Here is a 13,929-nt window from a genome sequence, read left to right as displayed (position 1 = left end):
GAAAGGAGACAGTCTGGACATCCCCAAATCTTGAAGAGACCTGGGTACAAAGAAGGCTCCAGTGTGGAGGGTGGAGGGGGCACAGGGGCTGGATCTGAAAGGGACTATTTGGACAGTAGTCTATTTCTGTGTTGAGTATCAAAATCAGCATAGACCTTCTAATAAACTAGGATTGTCAGGCTACTCTTGGAAGCCATTGCTAAAATTTCTAAGCTCTACCAGAATTAAAGAAAAGTAACCAAATAAATCAGCGGTCAGTTGGAAATGAGAGGATTTGGCATCATCGTAACCCTGGGGGAAGAAATAAAAGCTGATGTGTAAATGGGGTTTCGGGCAAGTAACCACATGGCCAGATGCCCTTCTCCCAGAGGTAGGCCCAGCCCAAGCCCTTCAAGTCAGTTTCTGTTATCTGGCCCTGAGAAGCCTTAAAAAAGGTGCTTACCCTGATTTCTCCAAACATAATATAGGGGCAATGGGATTTGCCATTTCTGTGTAGTCTAGGCCTGTGGTGAGGATTAATTAGTGTTTTGAAAGTGTTGTGGGTTTGGTTTGGTTTATTTATTTTCTCAGGATGAAAGCCAGTACGCCAGCACCAAGTGTTAACAGCGAAGGTTTGATGTATGTTACTTGAGATGCACTGGGTGAAGTGGGGCGGATGGGAAACGAGGCTTGTGGGACCACCTTCGGCATCAAAAAGGCCACATTTCCAAACACATTTAGTACTCCCCAAAGTGAAGGAGGCAGAATAAAAGGCTTTGAAAATTAAAAAGGAGAAAAGTTATCTGTATTTAGGCTCTGGGATTGAGGGTATGTACCAACCCAGACCAAGGAAAATTTGACGAGCTGCTACAGAAAAATATTGGCAGCTAGAGAAGACACAAAATTCTGCTAACTTTGTGACAAGCTGTAAAATGAGCTCCTATATTTGACAGAGAGAAAGAATGGAACTCAGGCAGTCAGGGTATCAGGGTTAATAGCTGAGGACAAATGCTGTCACATGCTAGCTTCTCTGACCCAGGACAGGTGGGCATAGGGACCAAGAACTCTGGTATGGCCCATACCTCCACTCACTAAGAACCCAGCAACCTTCTAGATATTACAATCTCATAAGAACCCTCTAAGCTGGTTTTTAGGAATAAATCTTTATGGCTTTATTCCCGATTATAGAAGTAATGCATGCTCATTACTAAAAAATAAAACTGCAGAAATACCTAACATAAAAAGTGCAGGGCTTCCCTGGTGGCGCAGTGGTTGAGAGTCTGCCTGCCAATGCAGGGGACACGGGTTCGAGCCCTGGTCTGGGAGGATCCCACATGCCGCGGAGCGACTAGGCCCGTGCACCACAACTACTGAGCCTGCGCGTCTGGAGCCTGTGCTCCGCAACAAGAGAGGCCGCGATAGTGAGAGGCCCGCGCACCACGATGAAGAGTGGCCCCCGCTTGCCGCAACTAGAGAAAGCCCTCGCACAGAAACGAAGACCCAACACAGCCAAAAATAAATAAATAAAATAAATAAATTTTAAAAAAACCCCACAGCAGCACCACGGAGAGTGACACCTGTCCCCATTAAAAAAAAAAAAAAAAAAAAGTGCAGACACTGCACCTCCAATCCAACAGCCAGGATATATAGGCTCTTAGTTATTGTTTGGACATATTTACAGGTGATAGCTATAACTGTCTCCAATTTATAGGTGATGAAACAGATAACTCAAAGAACTTATCCACCGGCTCACAGGAAATAAATCAAAGCTGGAATTCAAATTCAGGTCTTTCTGACACCACGGAACTCTGTATGTTCCATTAGGCTACACTGCCCTATCCCCACACCCTGCTCCCTCATCCCACCACCATCCTCAAAAGTAATTACTACAAGGCACCAACTGGGTTTCCATAACTAGCTTTACAAAGAGAAGCTGCCGTCATCCACAGCGTCAGGTTACATGTGAAATAGCAAGGTTAGTGCCACAAGGAGATCTGTTTTCCCAGCCTCCATCAACATGCTGTTATTTGAGTGAGATGATTATACTTTTCCATCAAAACCAGTGTAGAACAGAAAGCAAAGAGACCCCTGAAGTCAGTAGATCATATCTTATATGTGAGGCCTGGACCTGGAGAGCCCCGAGTTCCAGGTCTGTTATCTCTTAGTTGTTTGTGACCTGGTGCCTCAGTTTCTCCATCTGGATTGTAAAGCGGGTGGATGAACTGACTGTCAACGTGCCTTCTAGCGGCTGGAATGATGGGCAATCTCACTGACGGCTGGTGGGCCTCATGTATCCCACCTAACTTCTAAAATTCTGCTCAACATCTCATTTCAGGCTGAAAGACAGAAAGTTGTCCTGTGTGGCGACTTCTCAAATATGCCCAGAAAGAAATGAACATGCTTTGAAAATACTGTATAAGGTTATTGTTCTTGCTAGAGTTATTCTAATTAAATGAGTGGACGATAACGAACTTAAATGACTAGTTTATTAGCACGCATTCTTGCAGTATGTCTAAATCTCCTATACATAAGGCATTGAGAGAGCTATACTGATGAAACCTTGCCCTCCTTGAATATAATATACACATGAATATAAATAACTACAGTATGAAGAAGCAAGAGCTCAGTGTCTCAGGATGCTCCAGAGAAACTCAAGGGACTCTAGTTTGGAGGGATCAGGCAGGGCTTCATGGAGCAGTAGGGATGTGACCTGAGCCCCCGAGAAGAGTCAGAGAAGCAAAGGAAGATGGCGGAGGGCATCGCAATGGTGCTGAGGGGTTGCTTCGGCGGAAAGACAGAGGTTGTACGAGGCAGGCTAAGGAGTCTGCCTGTGGTTGTAGGCAGTTGGCAACCACTGACAGCCATCAAGCAGGGAAGTGAGGGGCTCTGTCTGTGTTCTCTTCCAACAAAACCTAAAGCCTACGTGATTTCCAGTACATACGACTGTACCTAGCACGTCGTGGGCAGGCAGTACCTCCTGAATGAATCATCTCAGAAATGGCAACCTAATGTCAGGGAATGGATTTGAATTTGCTTTTAGGAGGAAACATGGAGCAGCGCCAAGCATGCAAACCTGGACGACTCTTGGATCTCGAGTACGGATCTGGCAATTTCGCCACAGAAAATGCACGCGTGAGAGAGGGGAGGGAGCGAAGACTGTTCTTTCACCCTGTAATCACGAGCAGAAATAACATCCCATTATAACCTTTAAAGAGAAGAGGCCCTTTCAATGAAATAGTAACAACACTGTACAGTATCACTTTGAAGACTTGGCCTTTGGTGTGGAAAATGCTAACATCTGTCAGGGCCCTTCATGTCAAATCAAGCTTCTGCCAGCAGAGTCTAAGTGCTTTCTACGTGTGCATGTGTGTAGGGTATCTACGTACATGTTACACAATTGGACGGACGTGAGAATTCTGACGATTCACAGAATGCCACGTCTGACTTCCAAGGTGAGTTGCGCTCACAGATGGAGGTGGTAGCATCTTTACCTGAGAACAGCCCAGGTCAAGCCTGGGGGCTGTAGGATGAGTATATATATTTTCTCTAAGGCAAACTAATGCCTTTGAAATCATTTCTCCTCCTGGTTTGAGGCAGGCTGACTAGAACCGAGGGGAGCCAAGAGCTTGGAGCTGGAGTGCCTCAGAACCAGGCTGAGCGGAATTCACACCTGTGGGACCTCGGAGCCTAACCTGGGATCACAGATGCTCCCCACCACTTTGGATGTTTTCAGGCTTTCCCATTAAATCAGCTTCAGCGGTACCGTCCCCTTCCCTCAGGCTCCCGCACAAGTTTCCTCCACGGCCCACTCTGTACTGCTGAAGACACTGAGTCAGGTCAGCCTGCTAGAAAGGAACACTTTAAAGAAATGCGGCGGGTGTGTGGTCCACAGGGGGAGAATGAATCTTAGGATCTTAGAAAGGAAGGAGGGAAGAAAAAGATACTATGTGAGAACATGTCCATGCAAGGTCACCTGAGAACAAAGCCTCTGAAGATGAATAAAGTTTCCTCAAAGCACACAGGAAAGCAATTACAGCCCACATGTGTGACACTGGCCATAGGGGCTGGCAGCTGGGGAGATAAAAGTAGAGCCAGATTTGGGGGCACTGAGAGAGCCCGTGACCAATGCAACAATGAAAGGGAGCCTTCCAGGAAGGCAGGGATGGGAACAGAGCACAAAGAACAGGAAGAAGCAGCGCCCTCAACTCAGAGGGGAAGTCAGGCTGAGCTGAGACTGGGGCAGGGGCTTTGTCAATACGTATTTGTCCATCAAGGAGGTCTCGGGGAAAGGAATGAAGAGGGCAGGGAAAATGCCACATCATCTGATATTTTCAGTTAGGGGAAGGGTGAGGGTGGGCATTTGTATGCTGAATAACTCGTTTCAAATATCTGTATGTGATAATGTTAATTAAAATAAAAAGTAGCTTGTGAGTGTTATTTTTGTTTTAGGCACGAAAGGTAGGACGGGAGTTCAGGGTTTAAGAGGAGAGTGTGAATTGCCATCTGGAGGCACTTTTAGGTTCAAGGCTAAGAGACAATAAAACAGAGACTTTAACCTGTTGATCTGTTCATCATTAACAAATACTTATTGAGAACTTAGTATGATGGTAGGCCTTGTGCTATGCACTGGGAATGTGGCAGTAAATGAAAAGGGTATAGATCCTGTCTTCATGGAGTTTCTATGCTTTTTTTGGGTTTTACATTTTATTGTTAATATTTAAAATTGTGGTAAAATATATATAACAGGAAATTTACCATCTTAACCGCCATAGTCCAGCGGCATTAAGTGCATTCACATTGCTGTGCTACTATCACCACCATCCATCTCCAGGACTCTTTTCATCTTGTAAAACTGAAATGCTATACCCACTAAAAAGCAGCAACTCCCATTCCCCTCTCCACCTAATCCCTAGAAACCACCCTGTTGCTTTTTGTCTCTGAATTGACTGTTCTACGTGCCTCCTGTAAGTGGAATCACACAGTATTTGTCTTTTTGTGACTGGCTTATTTCCTTTACCATACTGTCCTCAAGTTTTAACCATGTTGCAGCATATGTTAGAATTTCCTTTCTTTTTAAGGCTGAATAATAATATTCCATTGTATGTATGTCCCACATTTTGTTTATCCACTCCTCTGTCAATGGACATTTGGGTGGCTTCCACCTTTTGGCTATTGTGAATAGCGCTGTTCAAGTCCCTGGTTTCAGTTCTTTGGGGGTATATATCCAGGTATGGAATTGCTGAAACATACGGTAGTTCTGTTTTTAATTTTTTGAGGAATTGCTATACTGTTTCCATAGCAGCTATACCATTTTACATTCCCACTGGCAGTGCACAAGGGTTCCAGTTTCTCCACATCCTCATCAATAGTTGTTATTTTCCTTCCTCCATTCCTTCCTGCCTGTAGCCATTCCAATGGGTAGGATCTATGGTTCTTCGAGACATCTTTATGCTTTATTGTAGAATCTCCTGGTCTATGGGAGATCCTATGACTTCTGGGGTGTGTTTGTGTATGTGTGCGTGTGTGTACACTAGTCTTTTTTGGAAATATTTTTACTATTAGTACCCAAGCCACAACCTACCAAGAGTATGTGGCCATGAAAAAACCCTAACTCCACAAGTAGGAAGGGCCTCTGGGGGTGCCCTCTACTCTTAGAATAAGAGGGAGGTGGTACAGATGTTAAAACCCAAGAGGCCAGATTTTGAGGGAGCTGGTCCTACACGGAAGGGAGGGCTTCCCTGGGAAAAGTCTAACATCGATTCCTCTAATTCATGACAGGAGGAGACATTGGTCCACCGCTGCCAACAAGACCAGCTAAAGGAGACAGTGCAGGTGAAAAACTGGAATGATGCAGTGATGTTTTAGAACGGGGATCAGAAAGGTGGGCAGGATGTAGTAACAGCAAAATCATATAATATTCACTTTACTCTAGTGCTTATAATGTTTCTAACATTATCACGTGTATTCATCTATTTACAGCCACGTCTTTGGCTACACCACTGCTTATTAACGTGTGCACCTTTTCCAGCAGGGTGAAAAAGGAGAAAGTGAGGAAGCAGCTTGCTCCCTTGAGGTCCTGTGAATACAGAAACCCACAGAATGCTGAAGCTAGAAGGGACCTTAGAGGTCACTTAATTCAGTCTTCACCTCACAGATGAGGAAGTGACAAAGTGGCTTTGGGGAAGGTGGAGGTGGAATATTACTCTCTTCTCCCGTAAGTAAGTACACATCATCTGGGAAGTGCTGGAGTTAGAAACCAAAGAAATGTTTCTGTGATAACACAGACTCAATTGTCAGTCCTTCATTGATACCCTAGATTGGCTGCTTTCTGATTTTATTCCACAACAGCCTCTAGAACATAGTCATAAAACATCTTCTGTGAATATAACATGCAGACTTGGCTGTCCTATAAATACATATTTTCTTATAGCTGGATTTAATTTTTCCCCCACAAACTAATTGCCCAGAGAAGGAACTGGGCTTGTATCACCATCCTCTGCAGGCACAGGACCCCAAAGATAACTCCCCTTTTTCCTAATTCTGCCACACAGTGGTGTGAAATGGATATGAAAGCCGGGCAGAAAAGGCACCCCCCCCCATCCCCGGGCATTGCCCACGCATAAGGAGGAGGCGGCACCTTGCCACCCGCAGGTACACACAGTAGGGGACACGCTGTTTTTGTGAACCAACAGTGAATGTGACTCTTTGTCAATGGCAGGGCCTGACAATGTCCCTCATTACATGCAGGGTTAGAGCAAGAGTCCCCAGGCTGGCAGGGAAGGCCAACAGGAAGGCCTGGAGTGGACTCCTAGGAGGGGGGAAGGAGGAGCAGGCAGCCAGAAAGTGTCTCTGAATTTGTGACAGCAGCAAAGGGTCTCAGTAAGTCCAGCAATTAACATGTGGGAAACTAAGTTGAAGAAAAGTGAAGGGACTTGCTCAAGACCTTACAATCTATGAGGGGCAAGGCTAAGACAGTTCTCTCTTCTGATTTCCATGCCCCAATTACACTGGTGAAACTTTCTGCCTGTGCTATTACTTTGCTAGAGGCACTTGAGGGGACGCAAAAATCACAGCAGGTTATGCTAAGAAGCCCGTGGCAAGCAGCACTACGGTTGGGTCACATGGGCGTATAGTTCTCAAGCTCCCATTTCTGATGCTGTGACAAAATGCAGCTTAGTGAGTGAAGGGGGCTTAAGGCTTTTCACTTGTAGATGGAACTTAGTGGATGAGGACAGCTTAAAACCACTGTAATGTGGGCAGCATATTCAGCACATCCCTGGAGGTTATCCTGGGCTTTGCAGTGCATTAAATTACTCAGAAGCTGTAAAAACCGTTCCTGCCTCCCTTCTGGCCACCCTGAGGGATTCTGATATGACTGGCTCCTGGTTAGCAATCACTTCTCCAGTGAGCCGGTTACAGACTGCAACGTGTCATATCCCTAGGTATGCTGGGGCAGAGAAAAGTTTAAACGATTGACGTAGCTCCACAGTAACTAATCATAGGTGTGTGATCCTCTCACACAGCTGATCAAATCATTTCCAAGCATTTTCTAGAACAATTCTTCTAGACCAATAGACATGCAAGGCAAATTACACATGTGATTTTAAATTTTCTATTAAGCACATTAAAAAAGGAAAAGGAAACAGATGAAATTGCGATCAATATATTTAAACTCAATATATCCAAAGTACTGCCACTTCAACAAGTAATAAATGTATATATGTTTTATATTTTTCATACTCAGTCTTCAAAATCAGATGTGCACATACTCACAGCACATCTTGATCCACAATTAGCCATATTTCAAGTACTCAGTAGTCACACAGGGCTTGTGGCTACCGTATCGGACATGTTACTACCCTTGCCTCTCTCACTGACGTCTCTTTACTCCAATAAAAATAGAAATTTCTCCATCCTGTAGCCATTCCTACCTATCTCAGGGCACTTTCCTTTCCAGGTCTAGTGATTCTAGGTTGTCTTTATTCCATTTCAACTCTCCTCCAACTGTCCATTCAGTCATTAAGTAATCATCACTGAGTACCTACCAAGTGCCGGGTGTTTGTGTTAACTTATGAGGATGTAAAGATAAATATGACATAGACCCTGATATCCAGGAGCTCTCGGCTTAGTGGGAAATGCAGGCACATACAGGAGAATTTGGTGAACACTATACAGAGATACATACGAAGGGGTGCACAGAGGAAGGAGTACTGCTTCTTCCAGGGCTTCTGGAAAGCATTCACAGAGGTGGGACAATAGCGCTGGGTTTTAAGGGATGAGGAAAAATTGTGGAGAGGCAGGGAAAGGTGTTTCAGGCATAGGGAAAAGCATGTTCAAGACATAAGTATGACGATCTGCATGCTTGGAAATGGCAGGTGTCTAGTAGGGCAAGAAGATGGCAAGGAGGGCCTGGAGTGAGGCTGGCGAGGTGAGCTGGACCTCAGATGCCTGAAGACACACTCAGAATTACTGGGGGCCATTCTCCAGAAGGGGGAATCTTAAGGCAGGTTGTAACACAGATTGGAGAGGACAAAAGAGTAAGGAGAGCCTGAATGATGGGGTAGCAGTATGTCTAAAAGGAGGGGATGTGAGCACCCAGGTGAATGAAGGGAGAACAAGAGCACTGTTTTCTGCAGACAGTCTCACGATGAGGCCTTATGATGGAACCTGGGCAAAGGGCCTAATAGTTAAGGTTTTCCAGGCCCAAACTCATGACGTAGGGGCATCAGGGCCACTAGCATGGTATTTATACAGGACTATTACAACCTGTGGGGATGTGAAAGCACCACATGGCCTCTTTCCCTGCAGGAATTAATAGGGTTCCCTATGGGTTAATTTAGGCAGTAGGCAGAATCAAGCTAAATTGCAGCCTTGCCAGGGAAATCATGGGTTTAGGAGACCCAGCAGGTCTGGGCAGCACCTGACCAGCCTGATCAGATGATGTGATGGCTTATTTGACCTTGAGTTTTCTAGAAGGAGGCTCTGACACTCTCAGGTAAGAACGGGGCGACAACAGCATGACATTTACAGTTAGAAGGAGGCTCGGAGATCCCATGGGTTCTCCTTTTATAGATGGGAAAACTGAGTCATGGAGAGGGAAATGGCTTATAAGGTCATGTAAGCCATTAAGCAGCATTCACCCTTTGTGGCACCAAAGCCACAGTGAGATTGGTACGACAGGTGCCATGGAGAACTGTTTACCTTTACAGCAAACTCAAGTGGAGAAAGAGAATTAGGCTAGAGAGACACTAGGTAATAAAACTGTCTTTGTGAGCCAACAGTATTTAAATTAGTAGCAATAAACAAGGTACTCACATGGTGAAACATCTACGAAGTTTGGATCGATATTGTGCAGCAGCTCCATTCTGGGGGACGGGCTTCCTTCACTAGAAAAGAATTTTTTAGAAAATGTTAATTTCCTCTCTCAAATGGGTATCAATGATTTTAATACTTCCTTTCCTCGTATTTACAGGAAATAACAAACCTGCCAGTTAACAACTTGGTCATGAATTCAGAGGCCTCCAAAATGTGTGGTTGTGCATCTTCAAGTAGTCATCACTTGTCTACATTGTCACAATGACTGAACGTTTACATAACAACTTCAAGGTCAAGCACGTTACAATTTAAAAAATGAGTCCTGTGACCCTTTGCAATAAATAATCTGGCCGTACTTAAACATGACCATTCGTTACAGCAGTGAAATGAGAACTCAAGTCATCCAGTGTAGACTTCATGCTGAACACTCACAGGGAAATGAAGAAAGAGCATCTGCCAAGATGGCAGCGCCCATATCACAGATGCAACATGCCTTTTAAATATTAGCCTGCATGAGAAAAACAAAATGTCTTCCATGTCTAAACTTACAACGTGAAACTTGTATGTAATACAAATACATGTGAAATAGTTATACTTCTTTAAGATTTTTAAAAATTGTATGTGCAAATACAATCACAACCTACATTACTGTTGAAAAGAACTTGGAGGTCAGTTAGTCCAACGCCCTCATGTTACAAATGAGAAAGGCCCATAATAAGTTACTGGCCAAACGATGGGTAGTGGGTATTTTTTAAAAATTGGGAGCATAAACATTAACAGATGTATGCCGGGTGTGCATGAGGCACCCATGTCATTTTGCTAGTATAGACTTAGCCTTATGGAAGAAGTTGTTAGATATAATTTCAATCGTTGGACTACTTGATAATCCAATAAAAGGTTGCAAAGTACTGTTAACACCATAGGAGTTGTCCACATAGGAATAACCAATAAGGCCCCTGAAAATAAGAGGACATGTTTTCAGGTGGTTCAATGTCCACACCCCAAACTCACAGCTAGTTGTCTACAGCAGTGGCTTGGGATTTCAAGGACCCATAAATTTTCAAAAAATCTGGATTGTGACTGGCAACGTTGTATTTGCCAAGTAAGGAAATGTTAAAACAAAATTCATGAATTAAAAACAAAACCAAAAAACTTTCAACTACCATTACCATAAAATAAAGGTAACTGTAACAGCAACAAAAGGTAGGATGAATACAGTCTCAGAATAAGTGACAGTCCTTTAAAGTGAGTATGCTTAACTTCAGAATTCTGTAAGATTTCCTTTTTCCTCTCTATTCCATAAAACCCACTAACTGGAGAGTGAGAGGGAAATATGCAGGGGTGCCTCTACGCCTTGGGGCAGCACCATGGGGGGGGCAATATTTCCCTGGACTCCTCAGTTTCTTCCTGAGGCATTTAACTAACTACCTGTATACCATGAGACTGTCAACCGGTCCAAAATGGCAGGAACTAGGGTTTGATCCTGGAAGCTCTGAATGCAAGTAGAGATGATGAGCAAAGAAAGTGGTGAATGAGAGAAAATCTTAACAGAACGATGAAGAATGATGGTGTCTAATTTGTGGGGTTAAAAACAAGCAAACAGAGCTAAAATCTGGATGATAAAAATAGCAAGTAAGTCAGGAGGGGAAATCAGAATGAAAGCATTTTAAAGTCCTTGTATTGTTTGGAAGAGGGGAAAGCTGTTCATTAAATTTAGATTTAGCTAAGTAAAATTTGCATGTTAAAATTTTAAGGTAACTTAAAAACAAAGATAGGACTTTTCTGGACCACGGAAGAACAAAACAAAATTCATTCAATCCAAAAAAAGGCAAGAAAGAAGGAGGAACCCCCAAATTTCTCATCTTTAAAAGCAGAGCTCACTGGAATACCCCCAAAGTATTAGGCATGGTTAAATAACACATATTTTTCTAATAACTTTTAAAGAAAGTTTATCTGTATATTATTCATTTATTTCATTTTTTCATTATTCAGAAGAGCCACAGATATTGCAAAATAAGGGAACTTAATAAGATGAGATGAATTTTGAACACTAAAGGTTGTGAGTAATCCCAGTGATGAATTATTTGCTGGGAAAAATCATCACAGGCAGAATCATCATGATGCAAATCATGATGAAAAAAAACAAAAGCCAACCAACCTTCCTAAGTATGATGTGATGCTACTTTTTAAAATGTACGAATCAGAATATTTTGACAAGGATGTGGCTGGAGATATATGCCAAGGAAATACAATAGAAGACAAGTGATTAAAACAATAACCAAACACCCTAGGGACTCCACGTTATTAAATAAATCAAGAAAACCAAATGTACATATAAGGGAACTGAATAAAGTATCATAAATCTTGGGTTACTCCACATCAAAATGTTAAAAAGTTACTAAAATCCATAGACAAGGTCATGTACCAATTCCCTGGAACTAGTCCTTTGGAAAGTGATGGATTTTAGAAATATCTCCAGGTGAACTTTTTTAAAAGAGGCATACATCCATGGGAAGGGAAGATGGTAATAATGGAAATATGGAAAAATATACACCAAACTGTTAGCTGGGATGGGGGAATGGGTGGGGTGAGACTACAAAAGACTTTTATTTTCTACAGTGCTTTATACAACTAGCATGCATTATTACTGTAATCAGGAAAATTTTAAGATTTTTTAAAGTATAAAACTTGTGAAAATTTCTATGCTTCCAAAAAGACATTAAAAAGTATAACAAAAGCCAGCAGAAGGAAAGAAATTATAAAGATCAGGTCAGAAATAAATGAAAAAGGAATGAAGGAAACAATAGCAAAAATCAAGGAAACTAAAAGCTGGTTCTTTGAGAAGATAAACAAAATTGATAAACCATTAGCCAGACTCATCAAGAGAAAAAGGGAGAAGACTCAGATCAATAGAATTAGAAATGAAAAAGGAGAAGTAACCACTGACACTGCAGAAATACAAAAGATCATGAGAGATTACTACAAGCAACTCTATGCCAATAAAATGGACAACCTGGAAGAAATGGACAGATTCTTAGAAATGCACAAACTGCCGAGACTGAACCAGGAAGAAATAGAAAATATGAACAGACCAATCACAAGCACTGAAATTGAAACTGTCATTAAAAACCTTCCAACAAACAAAAGCCCAGGACCAGATGGCTTCACAGGTGAATTCTATCAAACATTTAGAGAAGAGCTAACACCTATCCTTCTCAAACTCTTCCAAAATATTGCAGAGGGAGGAACACTCCCAAACTCATTCTACGAGGCCACCATCACCCTGATACCAAAACCAGACAAAGATGTCACAAAGAAAGAAAACTACAGGCCAATATCACTGATGAACATAGATGCAAAAATCCTCAACAAAATACTAGCAAACAGAATCCAACAGCACATTAAAAGGATCATACACCATGATCAAGTGGGGTTTATCCCAGGAATGCAAGGATTCTTCAATATACGCAAATCAATCAATGTGATACATCATATTAACAAATTGAAGGAGAAAAACCATATGATCATCTCAATAGATGCAGAGAAAGCTTTCGACAAAATTCAACACCCATTTATGATAAAAGCCCTGCAGAAAGTAGGCATAGAGGGAACTTTCCTCAACATAATAAAGGCCATATATGACAAACCCACAGCCAACATTGTCCTCAATGGTGAAAAACTGAAACCATTTCCACTAAGATCAGGAACAAGACAAGGTTGCCCACTCTCACCACTATTATTCAACATAGTTTTGGAAGTGTTAGCCACAGCAATCAGAGAAGACAAAGAAATAAAAGGAATCCAAATCGGAAAAGAAGAAGTAAAGCTGTCACTATTTGCAGATGACATGATACTATACATAGAGAATCCTAAAGATGCTACCAGAAAACTCCTAGAGCTAATCAATGAATTCGGTAAAGTAGCAGGATACAAAATTAATGCACAGAAATCTCTTGCATTTCTATACACTAATGACGAAAAATCTGAAAGTGAAATTAAGAAAACACTCCCATTTACCATTGCAACAAAAAGAATAAAATATCTAGGAATAAACCTACCTAAGGAGACAAAAGACCTGTATGCAGAAAATTATAAGACACTGATGAAAGAAATTAAAGATGATACAAATAGATGGAGAGATATACCATGTTCCTGGATTGGAAGAATCAACATTGTGAAAATGACTCTACTACCCAAAGCAATCTACAGATTCAATGCAATCCCTATCAAACTACCACTGGCATTTTTCACAGAACTAGAACAAAAAATTTCACAATTTGTATGGAAACACAAAAGACCCCGAATAGCCAAAGCCATCTTGAGAATGAAAAATGGAGCTGGGGGAATCAGGCTCCCTGACTTCAGACTATATTACAAAGCTTCAGTAATCAAGACAGTTTGGTACTGGCACAAAAACAGAAATATAGATCAATGGAACAGGATAGAAAGCCCAGAGATAAACCCACGCACCTATGGTCAACTAATCTATGACAAAGGAGGCAAAGATATACAGTGGAGAAAAGACAGCCTCTTCAATAAGTGGTGCTGGGAAAATTGGACAGGTACATGTAAAAGTATGAAATTAGAACATTCCCTGACACCATGCACAAAAATAAACTCAAAATGGATTAAAGA

The 13,929-nt window shown here is 42.1% G+C and overlaps 1 protein-coding gene and 1 long non-coding RNA gene across 3 annotated transcripts in view; both read right to left on the bottom strand.

The window, feature by feature from the left end:
• Window positions 1-13,929, bottom strand: part of LOC309659055 — a 430,937-nt gene that overhangs the window by 71,837 nt on the left and 345,171 nt on the right. The gene's annotated exons all lie outside the window — the stretch shown is intronic.
• ARSB (arylsulfatase B) overlaps window positions 1-13,929 on the bottom strand; it is a 200,537-nt gene that overhangs the window by 71,837 nt on the left and 114,771 nt on the right. For both annotated transcript variants that reach the window (XM_082458123.1, XM_082458122.1), the window contains exon 6: window positions 9,295-9,365. In XM_082458123.1, coding sequence (XP_082314249.1) covers window positions 9,295-9,365 — 71 coding nt within the window. The remainder of the gene's footprint in view (window positions 1-9,294; window positions 9,366-13,929) is intronic.

This window comes from Balaenoptera physalus (assembly GCF_965194825.1).
Source record: "Balaenoptera physalus genome assembly, chromosome: 3".
NCBI lineage: Eukaryota > Metazoa > Chordata > Mammalia > Artiodactyla > Balaenopteridae > Balaenoptera > Balaenoptera physalus.
Note: the sequence above shows the minus strand (reverse complement) of the source record. Positions and strands in the feature narration are given on the sequence as shown.